General features: G+C 45.3%; 1 protein-coding gene across 4 annotated transcripts; it reads right to left on the reverse strand.

The window, feature by feature from the left end:
- Window positions 1-4,962: 4,962 nt before the first annotated feature.
- Window positions 4,963-21,115, reverse strand: GPR156 (G protein-coupled receptor 156). 4 transcript variants are annotated; one of them, XM_083419786.1, is made up of 9 exons: window positions 19,655-21,115; window positions 18,725-18,858; window positions 16,384-16,519; window positions 15,107-15,217; window positions 13,663-13,788; window positions 12,097-12,192; window positions 9,729-9,965; window positions 8,361-8,525; window positions 4,963-6,675 (listed from the first exon to the last, which is right to left on the reverse strand). In XM_083419786.1, the coding sequence occupies exons 1-9, from the start codon at window positions 19,772-19,774 to the stop codon at window positions 5,389-5,391; spliced, it is 2,412 nt and encodes an 803-aa protein (XP_083275912.1). In that variant the 5' UTR covers window positions 19,775-21,115; the 3' UTR covers window positions 4,963-5,388. The 4 variants fall into 4 exon arrangements, with proteins under 4 accessions (XP_083275912.1, XP_083275913.1, XP_083275914.1 ...); XM_083419787.1 differs by having other exon boundaries at window positions 8,361-8,522; window positions 19,655-21,114; XM_083419788.1 differs by lacking the exons at window positions 15,107-15,217; window positions 16,384-16,519.
- Window positions 21,116-21,524: the final 409 nt, after the last annotated feature.

Raw genomic sequence — 21,524 nt, forward strand, 5'->3', positions numbered from 1 at the left:
TCCGAGGTCTCTGAGTCTTTCCAGTGAATCGGAGGATTCACAGAAAGGGGCTCCCATGGTCAGGGCAAGGGGGACACCCCAGGAAGAAGGGGCCAGAGGGGACTCAGAGAACAGCAGTTGGAAATCCGGACCAGCGTCCACACCAGAGAGCAGTAGGGGGGAGGAGTCCCAGGCATCGGGATCAGGCGGCGCGCTGCCAGCGGGAGAACATGAGGGAGGATTGACCACGCCTCCGTCGGGGAGCGAGGAAACGGTCAAGAGGAAGGTTGAAGGCTGCGCGCGCGCGCCAAGTTCAAATGTACAGGAGGGCGGCACTGTTGGCAGCCCGGATAGGGAGCCAGGTCCTAAAGCCCGACGAAGAGAGAGGGAGGACTCAGGGGGGTCAACGTCTGCGTCGGAAGAGTCCAGGAAGGAAGGAACCCCGGGGGGTAGCAGGACCCAGAGGAGAAAGGAGAGACGGAAGAGGTGGAGTAAGGCTAGAGTCTTAAACTGGTGTACAGGGGGCGGAGATTCAGACGGAGCTTCGCCGGTCTAGACCATAGACGTAGAGCTGGGGCGCTGAGGCTTGGAAATGGAAACTATACTTCAATAAAGACTTTGTTACATTACTACAGGCTAGCGTTGGTCCTCTGTGAGCTGGGACCAGGAGCCAGCTCTGACAAGTAATGTGGAAAGAAAACAACAGATCGCAAAGGATGAGTAAAACTGAAAATTTGGAAGAGAAGTATAGCCATACAAACAGTATGATTTTAAAAGTATTATAGAAAATAATAGTATCTCCAAAGTCCTTTTTCTAAAGCAAGATTACCATGAAAAAGGAACAAGGGCAGATAGGCTCTTTGCTTAAGGGCTCTCCAAAAGACTAATACAATAATTGTCTCTACAGTTAAATCCTCTACCATTGATAGCTATTTAACACTCTAGAAATAGCTAGTACGTTGGCTGTTTACTATGTGTCACTGGGAAAAGCCAAGGGAAGAAGATTTTGCAGCATTTCTGCGATCTACTTTACCCAAACCATTAACAGCTCACAGAGAGTTCTTAGAAAGGGCAATGCTGCCAATGAGAGTCCATTATAAAAGTATTGAAGAGTGATAAAATCTTGGGTCGAGGTGGCTTTCCTGCATTTTTTTAAAAAATCACAAATATTTTGGGCTCATTGACAGGATCCTGATTGGTCCTTATCATCCTCCAGAATCAATATGTTTACATCCCTTTTAGCTCATTGGCTCAATATTATTACTAGCTTTTATATAAACCATTTAAACATGATTTTATCTAACACAGACAAAATAGTAGGCACTGTCAGTAGAACTATAGATGAAATACTCTGGTGTCCATCTGCCAGTGGAACAGATTCCATTGGCAGAACAGGAGCAGGGTTGCCATATTTCAAAATGTGAAAATCCGGAAAAATTCCACCCAAACACCTTTTCCACGGGCAAATTCCGGCTATGTCTGGGAAATTCTGGACATATGGCAGCCTTAAACAGGAGAGACCCTCTGGAGCAAAACTGGAATATGGAGAAAAAGAGTGGCAGATGGAGGGAAAAGAAGTCCCTTTGAGCCATTGGAGATCCACTCACATGATGTTGAATCTCACTCTTAGAGCACAACCAATTATTGTGAATAAAATACCATGTCATTGCTATTCCAGGCTTCCTCAACCTCGGCCCTCCAGATGTTTTTGGCCAACAACTCCCATGATCCCTAGCTAGCAGGACCAGCGGTCAGGGATGATGGGAATTGTAGTCTCAAAACATCTGGAGGGCCGAGGTTGAGGAAGCCTGTGCTATTCTGTCACTTGATGGGAAGAAGCCTGCCTTTTAAAACTAGACAAACTATAAAATTTACCTGTGGCTTCTTCCAGCGTGCTTCACCAACTGCTCAAGTTAAAATCAGCCGTTAGACATGATGAATTCTTGATCTAGAAAGGAAACTGCCAGGGATTTTCTTTTTCTCCCCTTTTATCCACACTGTTTATTGATTCTGTTGGCAGAAACAAGGCCACAAAGGTTAAAGGCAGGGCTGGCCTGAGACATTTTGGCCCCTGAGATGGACCACAAAATGGCTTCCCCCCTCCCTGCCAGGGAAGAAGGGGTGAGTGACAATCTACATTGGGAGCAGGCAAGTAATAAAGACCTACATCGGGATCTGCTGCTCTGGGGATCCTGCCACCTGAGGCAGTTGCCTCACCTTGTCTCATGGGTGGGTCGGCCTTGATTCATCGCTTATTTTATAAGCCACTTATAAAAGGGACTTATAGTTTTTCTGATTTTCATTCTTCAATACTCTTCCTACAAGAGCTAATAGGTAGCTCTTGCAAAAGGTCAGGTTTCTATGTAAACCATTAAAAGAGCTGAAATCTTGTCAACTAACATTTCTGATCATGCTAAGACATTCATCCAATCTCCTTTCCAGTACAAAGGAGCACTTGGGAGCAAATATGACAACCAACTTTAAGTTTCTTCCCATAAATAATTATGATAAACTCCATGTTTGAGGCTTTCAGGAATGGTTTAAGCTGAAGCTGTTGTTACTAATTAAATTTAATGCTGTAAAACCCACTCACCCTGAATTCCCCACAAATGGACGAACTTTTTAGGTGCAATTTTAACTCCACTTCTCTGAGAGTAAGCACCATTGAATCCAATAGGATTTACTTCTAAGTAGTTATGGTTAGGATTGTGCTGTTGGATCTGTTTATACTGAATGATAAGAAGGAAATCAGCCCTGAGTGCTCACTGGAAGGACTGATCCTGAAGCTGAGGCTCCAAGACTTTGGCCACCTCATGAGAAGAGAAGAGTCCCTGGAAAAGACCCTGATGTTGTGAACGATTGAGGCATGTAAGTGGTTGTCTCTCCTCAGAAATTTCTGATGGAATTACATGACACACAACCTAGGATTACCCAGAAGAAAACTTTATTCAATTCAATAGTTAAGTAAGGTGGCCGTATCTGGAAGATCTGGAAAAGGTGGTCCAGCACTGCCCCTAACATATATCAGCAGTTTCCAGCAGAGCACACACACTCTTGAATCAGGACAGCTTCAGTCTTTTCCAGCCCCTATTTGGGAAAAGAGGTTTGTTCCTGATAGAAGCTCATTCAAAAGTATACAGACCTACAAAAAGTGAGTTGATACCGTCAAGTGAGGAACTTAACAGCTGGTTTGTAGAAAACCCAAAGATCTATGGCAGTGGTGTGCAATTGCCTATGCACTGATGGCCTGTCAGGACTCAGAGGCTGGCCTACTGACCTATTTTTGACAAGCCACACCCACAGTTTCTACACCCCGTGTCCTATATATTGGAGCAGGTGCAAAAAAAGTTCAAGCCATGGCTGCAAAGGAAGAATCAGGAGCACTGATTTGCTTTTTTTGGTCTCCAAAACTAGAATTTAATATAGGTTTCTGGTTTGCAGTAGCCCCTCAAAGACCTCCCTGCTAGGGTAGAGCTAAAAAAACTGGTTCTGCAGGCTTCTCACCCCTAGAATTTAGCTCATGTGTTATAAGTTTGCAGGATTTAGTTCCTAACACACAGCGCCCTTACTTTAGTTTAATGTTATGCATTTAATGAATGAATGAATGAATGAATGAATGAATGGTGTTTACCTTCTAGTCACTCAGATGCCTGCTACCTTGGCTCGCTGCTTCATCACTAGGACTGAGATGCTTCAATAGCTGGGGCTCCACTTATGGAATGAGCCTCTTCGCTAGATTGTTCCAAATTTATAGATCTGGCTAGCTTCCCCCAAGTTGCTGCAGACAATTAGATCAGGAGGTTCTCATTTGGAAAAAAAATATCACCATGTACTAATGAAAGGAATGAGAAGCCAAGCTATTTTTGTTGGTAAACATGGAGAACTCAACTTAACCTGTTGCCTCATGACTCATTTTTTTAATTGCAAGATCAAAGCCAAGGCACGCGAAACAGGTCAGTCACTAGAGACAGAATACGTTCTTTACTCTCAGTGATGTGCAGGTCAAGCAAGATCTATACCAGCAATGACCATTTGGAAACCTATCTGAAGGCTGCCACTTAGCGACCCTTACGGGGCTCCTGGGGCTTCCAGAGTGCTTTGTAGACAAACATAACAGCTGCCGCCACATAGCAGCCAACCTCTAGGGGCTGAGGCCCTTTGGCACCCCCAATAAAATATTTAAGGGGGCTGCCCTGCCCAAGTTGATGGACATTGCCATTCAAATGGTGTGTGTGTGTGTGCTTTGCCCCATGTGATGTGTGTGTGTGATGTACCCGGCCTCCCCAAATATTTTATTCAAGGTTGGCACCCCTGTGCTGCCCACCGTTGGCATGTGGCTGATTGGGAAAGTTGTGTTGCTTCAGCTGCGAAAGGCACAGGGGATCTACAAAAATGAAAAGTTGGTAGCCCCATCCCTCCATCTTGCTGTCAGAGCTTGCTTCACAAACAATGCTATCCAATAAACACTGCAGTTAGAATCACAGCTACGTTATGTCCGTGTTAGTTCCTCCACATTAGCCAATGACATAGCAGGGCCATAAGATGTACCTATCCAGCAAGTTTTCTTATGTAACATGGTTAATAAAATGCCACACAGAAAACTGTACAGTGGTACCTCGGGTTAAGTACTTAATTCGTTCCGGAGGTCCGTTCTTAACCTGAAACTGTTCTTAACCTGAAGCACCACTTTAGCTAATGGAGCCTCCTGCTGCCGCTACGCCGCCGGAGCACAATTTCTGTTCTCATCCTGAAGCAAAGTTCTTAACCCGAGGTAATATTTCTGGGTAAGCGGAGTCTATAACCTGAAGCGTCTGTAACCTGAAGCGTATGTAACCCGAGGTACCACTGTATTTGGATAGGCATGGATTCAAGTTCAGTAAGCCCACAATTGCCTTTCATTTTCATACAAAGCTGTTTCTCTTGATTTATTGCCACTAGATGGCAACACAGACAACCATTTTTAAAGTCCTTTTTTTTTAAAAAAAAAAAAGGACAACTCCCCTTCTCTCTGGGGTGCAAGTCTGGGCCGTGTGTATGGAGGTTCTGGGCTGCCCAGATGACAAGAGCGTGCACACACCTTGGTCTCGCTGATGGGGTCCAAAGGAAAACACAGCAATACATTTGGCACCAGCTTGGCTGCAGAAGTCTCTGTCCTCGATGAGAGAGCTTGTTGGGAGGCAGCTTCTTAAATCCCTTCAAAAAAAGGCACCTGGGACCACCACCACCCTGCATGCCACTGCCCTCCCTGCCAGACCTCCACGGCTGACCTGGTCTCAAGGTTTGCCTGACCCCCTCAAGGTAGCAGAGGGAGGCCTGCACACCAGGATACCACCAGGGGCCACCCCCAGGTCTCAGGTTTCCACCCTGAAATATCAGGGTCTGGGGGGGGCGCTCTTGACTTGACAACCCCTACACATAGGTGGGCTCCAAATCCTCAATGAAGTTCACAACTGGTTGACGCTTGCCATAAAGCTTTGCACAGTAGTCCAGGGCCACACCAAACTCGGGATCTGTATCAGTGATGCAGCTATCGCTAGAGGAAGACAGGTGGTCGTGGCAAACTTCGCAGCGCTGCCTGAGGTCGCAATGGGTCAGCCTCCCAGAGGAACTGCTGCCAGAATCAGAATCAGGATAAAAGTGCTGAGAAGGGACAGGGCCGAGCATTGTGTGTGTCAGGAAATTCTGGTGATGACGGAGATTCCTGGATCTGCTAAGATAAAGAGTGGACACGCCATTCTTCCCTTGGCACTTGTCTAACAGCCAGCCACGCCCATCGTTGCTGGAATGCTTGGACCAGTTTTCAGCCTGGTAGTTAAGCGTTTTCTTAACTGCCGGTGATGACAAAGAGGGTGGCTGATGCAGAGAACATCTGTCCTCAGTGTCTCCTGCTGCAGCCTGATGAAATTCTGCTAATCCACTGAAACGCCTTTGCCTTCTGCTGGTTGCCTTGTCCACAATATGCCAAGTATCAGGAGCCGTGGAGCTGGGGGTTTTCCTCCCCTGTCTTGACTTACAAGGACTAAGCTTCATAGACTCTCCTGTCTGGATCTCCTCTGGCTCCCATAATGTGCACATGCTGCAACTGACACTTGGCTCGGGTCCCCTGGGAGAGATCTGGGCAAGAGGAACGTGGTTCATACTTAGCTCTTGCAATATTTCCTGAAGCTTTTCACTGCTCACATAGCTGGTCCCCGGAAGCTGCCTCTGAGGCACACATGGCGGCTTTGCTTCCTCCCTCGGTGTGGAAAAACTCTGCCCGAGTGGGTCCTGCGGGGTGCCCATACTAAGTGTGGTGGTATATCGGGTGAACCATTGATCTTGGTCACTTGAATGACCAGCGGCGTTCTTGCATCCATTCAGAGGTCTGTACCCAACAGCAATTTCTGGCAGGATTTTCTGCTGGTGTTGATTTGTGCATTCCAGATCATCAGTGGAAGCTTTTTTACTAAGCAATCCTGCTTTGCACTGTGAATGTGAGAGCTTAGGATGCTGCCTTGAATTTAGCCCCTGACCAGGTGAAAAAGAATAACTCAGTGGGTTTTCAACTGCTGCATAAGAACAATTGGCTGCAGAGTAGGAAGAAGGAGGAAATGGAGAGTCAGTCGCATTGTATTTTTCCTCTGCAGTCACAAGTCTCATCAGCTTCTTCTTAGCATTATTCACTTGCTCTTGAAGAGTTGCAATTGCTGTATCTTTCTATATTGAATAAACCAAGGGAAAATTTGTCAGAAAAGCGAGAGTGTGCAGGTAAAAAACAGAAGTTAGGCCTAATTACCCATACAAAAGAATTGAGGTAGAATAATTCAGAAAGAATGAATAGATATGCAGTTATTTAACATATACTTCCAAAGTAAATTATCTATGCCCTTTACAAGTACAGTCGTACCTTGGTTGTCAAAACGAATCCGTTCCGGAAGTCTGTTCGACTTCCAAAAACATTTGACAACCAAGGCATGGATTCCGATTGGCTGCAGGATTTCCTGCACTCAATTGAAAGCTGCGTTGGACGTTTGGCTTCCAAAGAAGGTTTGCAAACCAGAACACTCACTTCCGGGTTTGCGGCATTCGGGAGCCAAAGCAGACGAGTACCAAGGCGTTTGGGATCCAAGGTACGACTGTACAAGTTACAAGCACATAGACATAAAAAATAAGCAACATAAAACCAATTGAATACTGAAATCTCATTAGATCCTAAAAGCCTGGAAGTTGTTGTCTGGCAATAAAAAAAATTATTTATGTATTTATTAAATCCAGTTCACGGCATAAGAATACAAGATAAAAACACAATACATAATTTTTAAAAAATAAGAAGGAAAACAAAACAATGACTCTCCCACTCACAACCTAACAACAAATAAACAACACTGGTTCTATAGATGGGGTGCAACCATGGAGGAGAACGTGCGGCCAAAGAACCTTAAGGACTCTCTGATTCCTTATGCTCCACCTGGATAACCGAGGTCCTCTGAGGGGACACTCTGGGTGGTTCCCCCCAGTCTCAGGTTCACAAACGACCAAGCCTTTACTGTGGCAGGTCCTGCCCTGTGAAACTCCCTGCCAGCAGAGCTGCTATAGGAATCATCCCTCCCTTTCTTCATTTTAACCAATCAGTACTTACTGGTGGTTTATGTTGTTGCTTTTTGCTGATTTTATTCTGATGAGTTGTATACCATCTCTATATATATTTTTATAGAAGTGTGGATTATAAATATGTAATTAAATAAATAAGCTTTGCATTTTGCCACCCACCTTACATCATTGGGTGAACAAACTTCTTGGGGCATAAAGTTAAGGGTACGCACATATTCATCACGGTTGCACATTCGAAACCTCTTGGTCGTGTGTGTAGGAATGCACAAAAGTGTTGGACATGCGTTCAGACACACACAGCATCTGCAATATTCGTTTATGGTTTCTTCTCAAAGATAGGCTAGTTTTCTGACAGAAATTTGTGAGCATCTCTTCATTAAAACAAAATGATATTTTCTCAAAGAAACTGTTCCACCGAATCAAACTGCCTGCCTGTCAAATCCAACATCCAGTGAACTGAACACCCCCTGGAAAGCTCACAAACAGGGCAAGGTCTTTGTTCTTGTGACATTATGTCACCATCGGTCCTAAGAACCATTTTCGTTCCTCACAATGTCTAGACAGTTTTATCTGAAAGTATCTCCTACTATGTTTTGTTAACTGTGTTGTGTATACGATGCACTTTTCTTATGCCAATAAAGGAGATTGATTGAGTGAGTGATATTCTAGTACCAAAAAACCTTGAACTTGGCTTGGTAGCAGACTGGCAGCCAGTAAAAATCCCCTAGACAAGGTCTTGTTATCTGCTAGCAACTGTTTGCCGCCACAACTGAGTGGACGTTCCTCCTCACCTCTACAAGCTGCTGCATCATGGAATTCTTTTCCCCCAGCAGCTGGTAGATTTCTTCATCGCTGTACATGGCAGAGTGGAAGTTCTTGCTTGAGCTGGTAAAATACTTGGCCATATTGTTGACGTCATCTTTCTGTTTCTCAAAAGCCTTCCATTTTCTGACCTGCTGAACATTAAAGTATATTGTAGACCTATAAATTAGTTGTATTAGAGGAAAACTGAAAGATGACGAAGATGGAAAGAGGAAAAAACAAGTGAAAGAAAACAAAAACACTTATCCCTGAAGCCGCATTATAGGCTTAGGCCTCTGTCTGTCAACACAACACATACCTGAAGCTAATGCCATATTTGAACCTTTTTCTTATTTTGTTCCTAATATGAAAAGGCATTGCTCATGCAGATAAGTTTCTTATCCTATACGGTGGTACCTTGGTTCTCAAATGGCTTAGAAGTTGAACAACCTGGAGCCCAAACACTGCAAACGCAGAAAAAAGTGTTCTGGTTTGTGAACTTTTTTCAGAAGCTGAACATGCTCCATTTTTAGTGCCACCCTTCCATTCTGAGTGTTATGCTGAGGTCTACCTTCTCTTGTTATTTATTTTGTGTTTTTGCGGCTTTTTTTTGTTTTTGTGACTGTGTGGAACCCAGTTCAGCTATTGATTGATTGATTGATTGTATGGTTGCAGTACATTGTTTATTGCTTTCATTTTATGGATCAATGGTCTCGTTAGATAGTAAAATCTATGTTAAATTGCTGTTTTAGGGGTTGTTTTTAAAAGCCTGGAACAGATTAATCTATGGGAAAGCACGCCTTGATTTTGGAACGCTTTGGTTTTGGAATGGACTTCCAGGACAGTGGTACCTCGGTTTCCGAACGTCATCCATTCTGGAAGACCGTTCGAGTTCTGAAACGTTCAAAAACCAAAAACTCAACAGCTGACAGCTAGGCCTCAGGATCATGCACTCAGTGGAAGCTGCGTGGCATGTTTGACTTCTGAGGCATGTTCAAAAACCAAAGCATTTACTTCCAGGCTTATGACATTCGAAAACCGAAATGTTTGTCAACAGAGATGTTCAAAAACTGAGGTACCACTGTATATATTTAACTTCTACCCTGCCTATCAATCCAGAAGATTCCCTAAAGTTGGCTACATACAATACAATACAGTACAGGCTGCTTCTATCCACTGGTTGATTAACAAACATATTTGAGGCTAAATTATCTCAGTAACGCATTCCCAGCTCACTGCCGGCACCTCAGCTATCCTTTACAAATTTCATTTTTGGGGAAACGTATTGAGCTTTTCTGGGAGGCAGAGGGCAGTTAGCAATGTTTCGGGTGACTTCTTCCTCCTCTCCAGTTTCTTACCTGTGGAATAAAGATTAAACAATTGATTGTAGATGTGCAGAGAAAGATTCCTCCTGAGGTAAATCCAAAGACCAGGTTGTGCCACAAGTGGAAAAAACGATTCACCAGGAGCATAGCACCCGTTGAGAGGAAAATAATGGCTATTCCAATGATGAGGGTCAGGGACTGGTTGACAGGCGAACAGCTGAGATCATCCGTCAGGCCAGCCAGGTAGGCTCCATAGATCAAGAGGATGCCCTGCGGTGAAACAAAACGACAACACATGGTTATAGAAGCGTTAATTCAGGAGAAAGAGTTCTAGCATTTTGCAGAATGTGGGTATTTTAGTAAGGTGTCGTCTTCCAATTAACCACCCCCTTATTATTATTTTCATTACAGTATTTATTAAATTAATATACCACCCTTCCTCTGAGGATCACAGGGTGGTCTACAATATAAAAACACAAAAATAATGTTTCTGGGCCCAATTCAAGGTGCTGGTTTTGATCTATAAAGCCTTCCAGGGCTCAGACTGCCTCTCCCCATAGGAACCAGTCTGGACCCTGGGATCACCAGGTGCGCCTGTTCTTCTTGTGCCCCCAAGAGGGATGGAGGGTGGCGACTCAAGAACATTTTCTCCAATGGCTCCGTGCTTACCTGCTTTACTTATAGACTTCCCTGCTTTACTTATATTTAAGACACCAGGCAAAAACATTCCTCCTTTGGCTAATTAAACAATCTACAGCCTTTTAAACTACTTGTGTGGAGTGGGGGGGGGGGATTGTTTAAGGCTTTATAGGTCAAAACAAGCACTTTGAATGGGGCCCAGAAACTAATTGGCAGCCAGTGCAGTTGAGCCAGGATTGGTGTTATAAGCTCAAACCATCTTGCCCCGTTGAGCAAACTAGCGGCCAAATTCTTCACCGGCTGAAGTTTCCAAACCGTCTTCAGAGGCAGCCCCATGTAGAACATGTTGCAGAAACCTAATCAGATTCAAACACATATTTGTTGCAGGGTCAGCACCTTTACTGTTGATTTAAACTAAAATTTGTTCAGCCAATATGATCTAGCAATTGCCTTCAATAATCTGTTCCTCCCTTGCAGATTTAAAGGGAAAGTTGAAAGCAACAATGTGTTGGGAAAGGAGAGAGTCTGAATTAGGCCACCCACCAAGAACCCTCCAACCAAGCAGTCTTACCAGATAATTATAAAGGTAAAGGGACCCCTGACCATTAGGTTCTGTCGTGGCCGACTATGGGGTTGTGACGCTCATCTCGCTTTACTGGCCGAGGGAGCCGGCGTACACCTTCCGGGTCATGTGGCCAGCATGACAAAGCCGCTTCTGGCGAACCAGAGCAGCGCACGGAAACGCCGTTTACCTTCCCGCCGGAGCGGTACCTATTTATCTACTTGCACTTTGATGTGCTTTCGAATTGCTAGGTTGGCAGGAGCAGGGACCGAGAAATGGGAGCTCACCCCGTCGTGTGGATTTGAACTGCCAACCTTCTGATCAGCAAGTCCAAGGCTCTGTGGTTTAACCCACAGCACCACCCGCGTCCCTTACCAGATAATTAGCAAGCATGAAATACAGAAGAGGCAAGGAAGCGCCTATACAATAAGAAAAGCAAGGCAGGTATGGGAAACCTGAGGTTCTCTAGATGTTGCAAGACTACAACTTCCATTTGTCTTGACCATTGGCCCTGGTGGCTGGAAACAGTGGGAGTTGGAAGACCTCTGGAAAGGCAGTAGTGTTCACCAGCCCTGCTATAAAATAATAGGTTTAAAAAAAGGTAAAGGACCCCTGGACGGTTTAGTCCGGTCAAAGGCGACTATGGGGTTGCGGCGCTCATCTCGCTTTCAGGCCGAGGGAGCCAGCGTTGGTCCACAGACAGCTTCCCAGGTCATGTGGTCAGCATGACTAGACCGCTTCTGGCGCAACAGGACACCATGATGGAAGTCAGAGCGCACAGAAAAGCCGCTTACCTTCCCACCGGAGTGGTACCTATTTATCTACTTGCACTTTGACGTGCTTTCAAACTGCTAGGTTGGCAGGAGCAGGGACCAAACAACGGGAGCAAACCGTCGCGAGGATTAGAACCGCCGACCTTCTGATCGGCAAGTCCTAGGCTCTGTGGTTTAGACCACAGCGCCACCCGTGTCCCTTTTTATAATACAACTTAGAGAAGAGCTTTTACAATGTGTGCCAGCAGAGGGGCCAATGTTCAGGAAGAGCCCTGGGTATGATAATGAGTTACAAGTGTTATAAAAGTTCGTCTGCGAAATGTGAGCCAAATGAGATATGGCGTTTGTCACACACTTTGCCTTTGCCTGGTTGATTTTCTAAAAATAAATAGCCATGATCAACGAGAAACTGGAACCAATTTCATACCTTAAATCCCAGAAAGAGAAGAAGCCAAAGATCAGAGTACGCTGATGTGCAGAAGTACCCTTGGCTCACTGTGCAAGTCAAACCGCTCTCTGTCATCTAGCAGAGAATTGAAACACAAAACAGAAGGCTTCTTCCCAGCTGCAAAATGCCCAGGATGCAACAGAATTGAAATGTCTACTTCTGATTGCACTTCAGTGCTGAAATCAGACTTGGAATAAATAATGGATTCACATGGATATGTGGGAATTGTTTGCTTTCTTGCTTGCTTGCTTGCTGCAATCACTGGCAACATCTATAAAGGTAAAGGGAGCCCTGACCATCAGGTCCAGTCGTGGCCGACTCTGGGGTTGCGGCCCTCATCTCGCTTTTTTGGCCGAGGGAGCCGGCGTACAGCTTCCAGGTCATGTGGCCAGCATGACTAAGCCGCTTCTGGTGAACCAGAGCAGCGCACGGAAACGCCGTTTACCTTCCCGCCGGAGCGGTACCTATTTATCTACTTGCACTTTGACGGGCTTTTGAACTGCTAAGTAGGCAGGAGCTGGGACCGAGCAACGGGAGTTCACCCTATCGCGGGGATTCGAACTGTCGACCTTCTGATCGGCAAGCCCGAGGCTCTGTGGTTTAACCCACAGCGCCACCTGCGTCCCACTGGCAACATCTATATTGTCACTATTTTCAGGTGGGATTCAATCCTATCCTGGCAAATTCAGGCTGCACTATTAAAGCATATTTGGAGCTTTTACATAACAAACCTGCTTCCCCGAAAGATAATACATTTTGCGATAAGAAAAGTGACGGGGAAATGCACTGTCAAGCCGGATAACACCTGCTTTGATGCACATTATCTAAACTCTCCACAAGCTGATCAAGCTGAGTGCGTGCTGAACAGCTAGTCTGAAAGCAACCACAATCACACCCACTTCAGCCACTGCTTTCTTTAGCCTCCTTGTTTCCCATTTGTAAAACAGAATGGTTGTCATTAGGCTCCTTCTATGTGATGAATCTACTAATTAGCCGGCATTTTTAATCTTTCATCCTCTATATTCCCGAGCTGTAAAATGGGAACAGTGCTGTACAAAAGTCTGTTGAAGTTTGCATGTAGTAATTCTCTGGCATGGATTTACTAAGCAGCTTGGCTAGTAGTCCCTTCTCTCTGATAGTCACTGTTCTGTAACAACAACAAAAGATAAGTGTGTCCTAAAATACCTAATTATACAAGCTAAATTCCACAGCAATGGGTTACATATGTGTTTTGTTACATGTTTGACTAACTCAATAATCTGAGGTTTGCCTAGGGAATTATCTGCTCAAGGTCTGCCTTAAATTCTCATTTCTAGCACATTTACAGCAGTGATTGCATTGGCTCTATCTTCAAACTCAAAGCTCCCCCAACCCCATATCATTAAGCTCCAACCTGACCTCACCCAAGTACTGTATAATATGGGGGCAGAGTTTTCCTTGTTTTCATATTTTGAAAGTTGGAGGGTGCGCAGCTTTCTCTTAGTGATGCACCCATGTTCACAATTGATGTCCAGACATCCAGCCTGCACTCCCTCCTCATCTTACCTTCAGATCTGCATTGAGACTTTGGAGACACTGGACTGGATCCACGGACATCCATGTCAAGAGCAGGATAATGTCCGCCAGCACTAACACAGACACCATCACCAGCAGCTGGAAATCCTTGATAATCTGTAAAAGAGACGCCCAACTTGCTCACTTGGTCATCTGTTGTGTCAATATCGCAGTTCATCTTTTGTGCGCACAGAGGAGTTTCCCCCAAAACCATATACAGTGGCACCTCGGGTTAAGTACTTAATTCGTTCCGGAGGTCCGTTCTTAACCTGAAACTGTTCTTAACCTGAAGCACCACTTTAGCTAATGGGGGCTCCTGCGGCCGCCACATGATTTCTGTTCTCATCCTGAAGCAAAGTTCTTAACCTGAGGTAATATTTCTGGGTTAGCGGAGTCTGTAACCTGAAGCGTATGTAACCTGAGGTACCATTGTACAGTACTGAGATAAACAAGACTAGAGAACATAGCCAGAAATCAGGACCAGCTAATCTTTCCTTTGTTATCAAATACCAAAAAGAGTGAGATGACAAAATAACACCACAGAAAACAAATTCTTTATCGTGCCTGGACTCCCCTTCTAATTTCTGAGTGCCAGGTGCTGAATTTATCATGTTAAAATATAAACCAGGTTAAAATATAAGCCAGACTGGCTTCCTGATGAAGTAATCGCCTGGCAAGATGGGCCATTAAAAGAGCACAAAGGGGAGGGTGATGGCCCATTAAGGGAGTCGTCAGCAAAGCTAAAACTGCACCAGCAGGAAAATGGGTGACGCCCTTCCCTGACCTCAGAGTTAGGTAGAAGATCAAGGTCAGTGGTAGAGTTTTTGGGATTGCAGTTTTGCCTGATATAAGCAAAAGGAAAAGATAGTTGCAGTTTGCAAGCTGGAAAATGGTATTTTGGTGCGCTCTGGCACTCATCACAGTGTTCTGCTGTGCCAGAAGCGATTTAGTCCTTCTGGCCACATGACCCGGAAAGCTGTCTGTGGACAAACAAACACTGGGCTCCTCAGCCTGAAAGCGAGATGAGCACAGCAACACTATAGTTGCCTTTGACTGGACGTAACTGTCCAAGGGTCCTTTACCTTTACTTATCTACTTTGAGTGGTCAGTACAGCTTCCGGCACAAGGCTGAAAGCTGTATGGGAATTCAAGGAACGGCCAACTAATCTGAAAATACTGCCAGCCTCTGCAACCACCTGCCATGTTCTGAGCCCAGCACTGCTGAAGGAAAGTTCCACTGACAGGAGTGAGGGGGCATCCCCAGGTGAGGCCTGCTGCCTCCAGGTAGCAGGACTCACTGAGCGCACTTTGTCCAGGGGCCACTGAATCCGGCCCTATACATGGTGACTGCTTCCAACATGTATATTTTAGTCCCAATAACTGTGGTCCAGTCTTCTTTGTGTCTGACAGCTGGATGTACATTGTAAGAACTCACCACTCTCTTGTCTGGAACTTGCCGACTGAACACCTTATACAACCGCCAACTTTTCCCTAGAATGGGGCCGAAAGCCAGAGAGACCCCAATACACAACAAGCTGATTCTCACCTGTAGGGGAGTGTGTTGGGTTGTGGAGGAGGAGGAGGAGGGGAGAGAAACAAAAACACAGAGGTCCATAAAGCGAAGTTTCAAGATAAACATGGGATATTTGTAATCAAGATCTCCTGTAGCTTTTTAAAAAATGGCAGCCACTCTGCCACAAGGACAGAAGAAGCGTGATCCCACTAATTCTCTTCAGTGCCACTAACAATGTTATCCTGGTCCTGCTCACATCTTGGGAGCCAATTTCAGGAGCCTGGTGCTGGGGAACGACTCAATCGCACACCCAAGGAATACAAAGAGATAAATCACAAACTAAACAACTCTGTATGCTGATTTACAAAAATTTGTTAACAATAATGTATGACATTTCAACAACTTCTATTCCATGAAATCTTAAATAATATACACAATGCCAAAATAACAACAAGATACCCTGATTTCAGTCTCTGTTTCGTAACTCTTCCTCTGGTTGGACCGAAAAGAAACGATACAATGGTAATTCACGCTCCGCCAAACAGGTCAGCTCCAGCCTTAGAACGGCAGTTTGCTCTTTACAAAAACAGAGATTGAAATCTGGGTATCTTTTTGTCGGAGTTCCATTGGGATCACACTAGCAAAAGTATATACAAAGAGGGTTGTTTTCATGGACTTATTTTAGGAATATTCAGACTGTTTGGTTTTAAGATACTGAGCTGCGCATGTCATTATTATTTTTGGCATAGTAGATATTATTCAAGATTTCATGTAATGGAAGGTGTTGAAATGTGAGTTTCATGGCAGAATGAGGATTATAACCCCAGTCTGAGTCTATTCCCTACATTGGACTGGCTCTCAAAAACTATTTATTACATCTCTCAGATATTTATCTCAGCATAGGCTACATAGGATTCCCAGGCAGAAGATGCCAATAGAACCAAGCCTGCTTAGTTTCTGCAAGGTCATTGCATCACATTCCTTCAGCCCATGCCTTGGAATGTTACACTTTAGGAGTTGAAAGAACAGTTTGGACCTTGTGGAAGAGTTCTTTCTGAAGGGGAGCTATGGGGCAGGATTGATCTGTCTGCGCATGCATGATTTGTCCACATACCCCTTTGAATTCTGCCTAATTTGCAATATAAACATGTCCCCACCAGAGCAATGCCCCGTGAGCCACACCTCTGGCTTTCACCCACCTGAACCAGCATCTCCAGGGATGGCCTGGTCAATGAATTGTGTATTTCAACTCCAAAGAGGTAAGCGCTACTGTAGGTCAAGCCACTTCCCAGCAGGGTCACCATGTTCAGGTTAGGACTGGACATTTTCACAATCCTCCAGCAGACAAGGGAGAGAAGAAAACATGGAGGCAAGGGTTATGAAAGAGGAACCAGAGAATTTTGAAGCTCAGCATCAAAAAAACGAAGATCGTGGCCACTGGGCCCATCACCTCCTGCCAAACAGAAGGGGAAGAAATGGAGGCAGTGAGATATTTTACTTTCTTGGGCTCCATGATCACTGCAGATGGTGACAGCAGCCACGAAATTAAAAGATGCCTGCTTCTTGGGAGAAAAGCAATGCCAAACCTAGACAGCATCTTAAAAAGCAGAGACATCACCTTGCCAACAAAGGTCCGTATCGTTAAAGCTATGATTTACCCAGCAGTGATGTATGGAAAAGAAAGCTGGACTGTAAAGAAGGCTGATCGCTGAATAATAGATGCTTTTGGATTCTGGTGCTGGAGGAGACTCTGGAGAGTCCCATGGACTGCAAGAAGATCAAACCTCTCCATTCTGAAGGAAATCAGCCCTGAGTGCTCCCTGGAAGGACAGATCCTGAAGCTGAGGCTCCAATACTTTGGCCACCTCATGAGAAGAGAAGACTCCCTGGAAAAGACCCTGGTGTGTGTTTTTGGTTTCTGTGGGAGCTGCCCAGAGTGGCTGGGGGAATTATTATTATTATTATTATTATTATTATTATTATTATTATTATTATTATTATTTTGTTGTAAAGATGGAGGGCACAAGGAGAAGGGGATGACAGAGAATGAGATAGTGGGACAGTGTTCTCGAAGCTACCAGCATGAGGGAGGCAGTGGAAGACAGGAGGGCCTGGCGTGCTCTGGTCCAGGGGGTCACGAAGAGTCGGACACGACTAAACGACGAAACAACAACAACAAATAGAATTGTAGAGTTGGAAGGGACCCTGAGGATCATTTAGTGCAACCTCTTGCAACGCAGGAATATGCAGCTGTCTCATACAGGGATGGAACCTGCAACCTTGGAGTTATCAGCACCATGTTCTAACCAAGTGAGCTATCCAAGCTTCCCTTGGATAGAGAAGTTAGGCTTGCCCCACTCTTACAACCCATGTAATGCAATAATTTCCCCCTCCTGCTATGCTTTATCTGAGAAGTCCTTTTTCAATGCTCCCCAGTGCTTTTTGCCCCTGAAGACAATCGGGCCTCCAGAGCTAGAGAGCTGGGTCTAATAGCACCTCAGACTGCAGACCTGATCCCTCAGAAAGTTGGCAACGTCATCCAAAGGAGGCCCAATACTATCTCTGAAACCAAAACATCTCCATCTTACCAGGATTGAGCTTTAGTTGGTTGGCTCTCAACCATCCCTTTCCTGGTCCAAGGCGCTGGTTCACCTCTTCCACAGCATCATTGATGAAAAGAAGATGTACCACCACACTGTTGTTGCCACCACACTGATACAGCATAATAGGGACACTGCACTTGAATATCCCAAGTGGCATCACTCAGTAGCGAGGCTGGATTAAAGTGGTTGGGGGCTCAGGTGCAGTTTCCAAAATAGGAGGCCTCTCCCCACCAAAAAGGAACACATAAAATCACCACAAACCCTTCCAGGCCCTCCAGGCGTCCCTATTTTCCAGGGACAGACCCGGATTTACAGGAGCCATCCCGGTTTCTGATTTGATCCCAGAATGTCCCCCTTTTTCGTAGGAAGTCCCTAGGATGAGGATTCTCAGTAAGTTTATGTTGATCTTTTCTGTGAACCGCCCTGAGACCTCTGGGTTTAGGGCAGTATATAAATTCAATAGGGAATAATAATAAGAGGTTCCTGAACTTCAGCTCCTGCACAGCAGAAGACACACCTAAACCTCTTTGCAAAGTTTTCACATTTTGCGTCTGAAGTTGTCCTTTTGGAGACACGTAAACACCTTTTCATTCCTCCCAGACCTCCAGCCATCATTTTCTGTTGCTTGTTCTGAATTTGTTCTAAACCGTTTTATATTCATTGTTTTATTTTGCTGACTTAAAAACAATTTTATTAACCTGTGGCAACCTTGGGAATAGTTGTTGTTAAATATCTGCAGTGTAAATGTAGACAATCATGCAGTTTTGCACAACATGATGATATATTCTGCTCTTTTTAAAGCTAATTTTCAAATGTTCAGAGAAAAAATGCCTTTCTGTACTGTATATGATAGCAAAAGATTTTTCCAGAACAATGGAGCCTTAGAGCAGTATGCCCAGCTACTGAAAACAGAACCACACTATATTTCTGGCCTTACCTGTTCTTTCTGAAGTGAATTGTGAAGATGAGAAAGAAGAAACTGAGGAGGACTCCACTGGTCAGAAAGACCCATGCAATGGCCAAGACGGCTGCTGAAAAGGGGGAGTTCTTACAGCTGCTCTCAGAGGATGTCTGAGGAAAGACAGATGGGAGATAGTAAGGACCCCTTTGTCTCAAAGACAGACGGGGGGGGGGGACCTACTTAACTTGAAGCAGCATAGTTTAAGAGCTATATTGGCCATCTCAGGAAAACCAGAAATAATTAATATCCACAAACAGAATGCACACCCTCAAGGGCCCCTATTTTCCAGGGACAATCCTGGATTTACAGAAGCCATATTGGTTTCTCATTTGATCCCAGAATGTCCCGCTTTTCCTTAGGACATCCCTATTTTCATCGGAGAAATGTTGGAGGGTATGGAGTTATCCAAGCCCCGAGCCATCTGAGGGCAGCCTAGTCTAGGGAAGTTTTTTAATGCTTAATAATGTTTTGATATATGTTGGAAGCCACTCACTTTGGGGATAAAGTTGATTGCCTCTAGTCCAGCTTAAAATGCTCTTCCATCCTAACATTATAAGAATCCCCAAACCCCCACACATTTTAAACTGGCATATAAAGGTAAAGGTAAAGGGACCCCTGACCATTAGGTCCAGTCGTGGCTGACTCTGGGGTTGCGGTGCTCATCTCGCTTTATTGGCCGAGGGAGCCGGCGTACAGCTTCCGGGTCATGTGGCCAGCAGGACTAAGCCGCTTCTGGTGAACCAGAGCAGCACCCGGAAACGCCGTTTACCTTCCCACCGGAGCGGTACCTATTTATCTACTTGCACCTTGACATGCTTTTGAACTGCTAGGTTGGCAGGAAAACTGGCATATATTTACTTCAAATGACATTAAAAGTTGTAACTCTTTCCTTATACATTTACCCACAATTGTTATAGTACAGAGGTCCTGCACGGTCTTCGGCTGTTGTTTCTGGGTGTTATCGCACTGGTTAGAGTAATTCAATCCCATTTCCACGGCGCATTGTAAGCCTTCGTTCAACCACATTGTCTGGGCACTGCAATTTAACGTGTCGCAGTCCCAAGAAACTCAAGATCAGGTGTACCCAGTGGCAGCAAGCAAGATGTGCAACAAATTCCTCCCCTCTAGGGTGTCCTGAAAAGGGGGAGGGAGGGTTGGTCATAAGCAAAACAGTGACAGAAACATGGCAGCAATTAAGTTAACAATCAAAGTCAACTTGCTCATGGGAGCCAACTTGAACCTTGGTTTGGAACTCTTTGTTACGTCTCACCAACTTTGAGGATATGCCATAATTATCGTGTGAATCAGGGTGGCAGAAGCATTTCTCGTTTCTCCCAGTTACGTGTGTCCAGGCAGGCGGTCGTTGTCTAGATTGTGGCTCACTCAAGAACTGGTGGAGTGGCCTGGCTGAGGCATGAATGAGGAGGTCTCTGACTCGCCCACCTGGTAGCTCAGTCAGCGGAGCACGAGACTCTTGAGCTCAGGGCCATGGATTTGAGCCCCACATTGGGCAAAAGATTCCTGCATTGCAGGGGGTTGGACTAGATGATCCTCGTGGTCCCTTCCAACTCTGCAATTCTGTGTTTCTGGGATCTCTGCCATACAGAGGTGTGCGGTGAAATTTTTCATAGGGGGACAGTTAGGGCCAGAGGTGTCAGCTTGTGAGTGCTCTGGGGGACAGGGAGGTCATGCATGTGATGTCCTGATGTATAAGCATCAAACCTCCCACTCCAAGCTGGGCAGAAGCTTTCCAGGCTTTGGGAAGTTGGCAGGAAGGCTCTTGGACCCGTCGGAGCATTGCATCTCCCTCCCTAAGCCACGCAGAAGCTTCCTGGGCTTTGGGAAGGTGGCGCCAGGGGAACATTCAGACAACTTGCCCAGTTCCCCTAGTCCAATGACCACATGCCACTGCGGTCATGCACTCCTTCATTGGCCTGAGGTCAGCCCCTCTCAGCTTCAGTCCCAGGGAGGAGGACACCAGGGAGAGATCCTGGACCTTTCTGTATGCTAAGCATGTGCTGCGCCACTGAGCTACAGCCTCTGTTCCACACAAACACACGCCGTGTCTTTCTGCTTCTTTTCAAAAAGTCTTGGTCCAGGGAAGAATGGTTTAGGAGTGGTCTTTCATGTTTGCCTCTTTCAAAGCGCTCTCTCTCTCTCTCTCTCTCTCTCTCTGTGTGTGTGTGTGTGTGCAAAGGATTAACTGGCCTTGTGTAATAAGCCAAAATGGACAATGGTCAAGCACAGAGGCAACAGGCAGCAGTCCTCCTCCCTGTCAAGATCTCAGTCTACAATATCCAAAGTTAGAGGTAGGTAGCCGTGTTGGTCTGCCGTAGTCGAAACAAAATAAAAAAATTCATTCCAGTAGCACCTTAGAGACCAACTAAGTTTGTTATTGGTATGAGATTTCGTGTGTATCTGAAGAAGTGTGCCTGCACACGAAAGCTCATACCAATAACAAACTTAGTTGGTCTCTAAGGTGCTACTGGAAGGATTTTTTTATTATTTTGTTACAATAACCGAAATTCATCAAGACACAAGCAACTAGCTGACCCTGAGAGTAAATTCTGGTTGGACAAGAGGAGTGTCCAAGTCAAAGCAGATTCAAGTGCTTTACATCAAAAAGCCACCAAAGGTTTAAATTACTATTTGAGGGGTGAGATGGAGAAGATTTGGAGCAGTTCCACTGGACAGCTTTGCCCAGGTATTGTGCGCTCAAGACTGGCCACGCCTCACACCTGGACTTCCATTATTGGAAAACAAGGGGAGAAAGCTG

Source organism: Podarcis tiliguerta (genome assembly GCF_965153285.1).
Source record: "Podarcis tiliguerta genome assembly, chromosome: 17".
Taxonomy (NCBI): domain Eukaryota; kingdom Metazoa; phylum Chordata; class Lepidosauria; order Squamata; family Lacertidae; genus Podarcis; species Podarcis tiliguerta.

Excerpts from the sequence above, each read along its gene's own strand:
- GPR156 (XM_083419786.1), bottom strand. The coding sequence starts at position 19,774 with ATGTGGTTGAACGAAGGCTTACAATGCGCCGTGGAAATGGGATTGAAT. Across the intron at positions 13,789-15,106 it reads AAGTTCCAGACAAGAGAGTG|ATTATCAAGGATTTCCAGCT; the intron begins GTGAGTTCTTAC and ends TCTCTTTTACAG. Across the intron at positions 9,966-12,096 it reads TTCTCTTTCTGGGATTTAAG|GGCATCCTCTTGATCTATGG; the intron begins GTATGAAATTGG and ends GTTTCACCGCAG.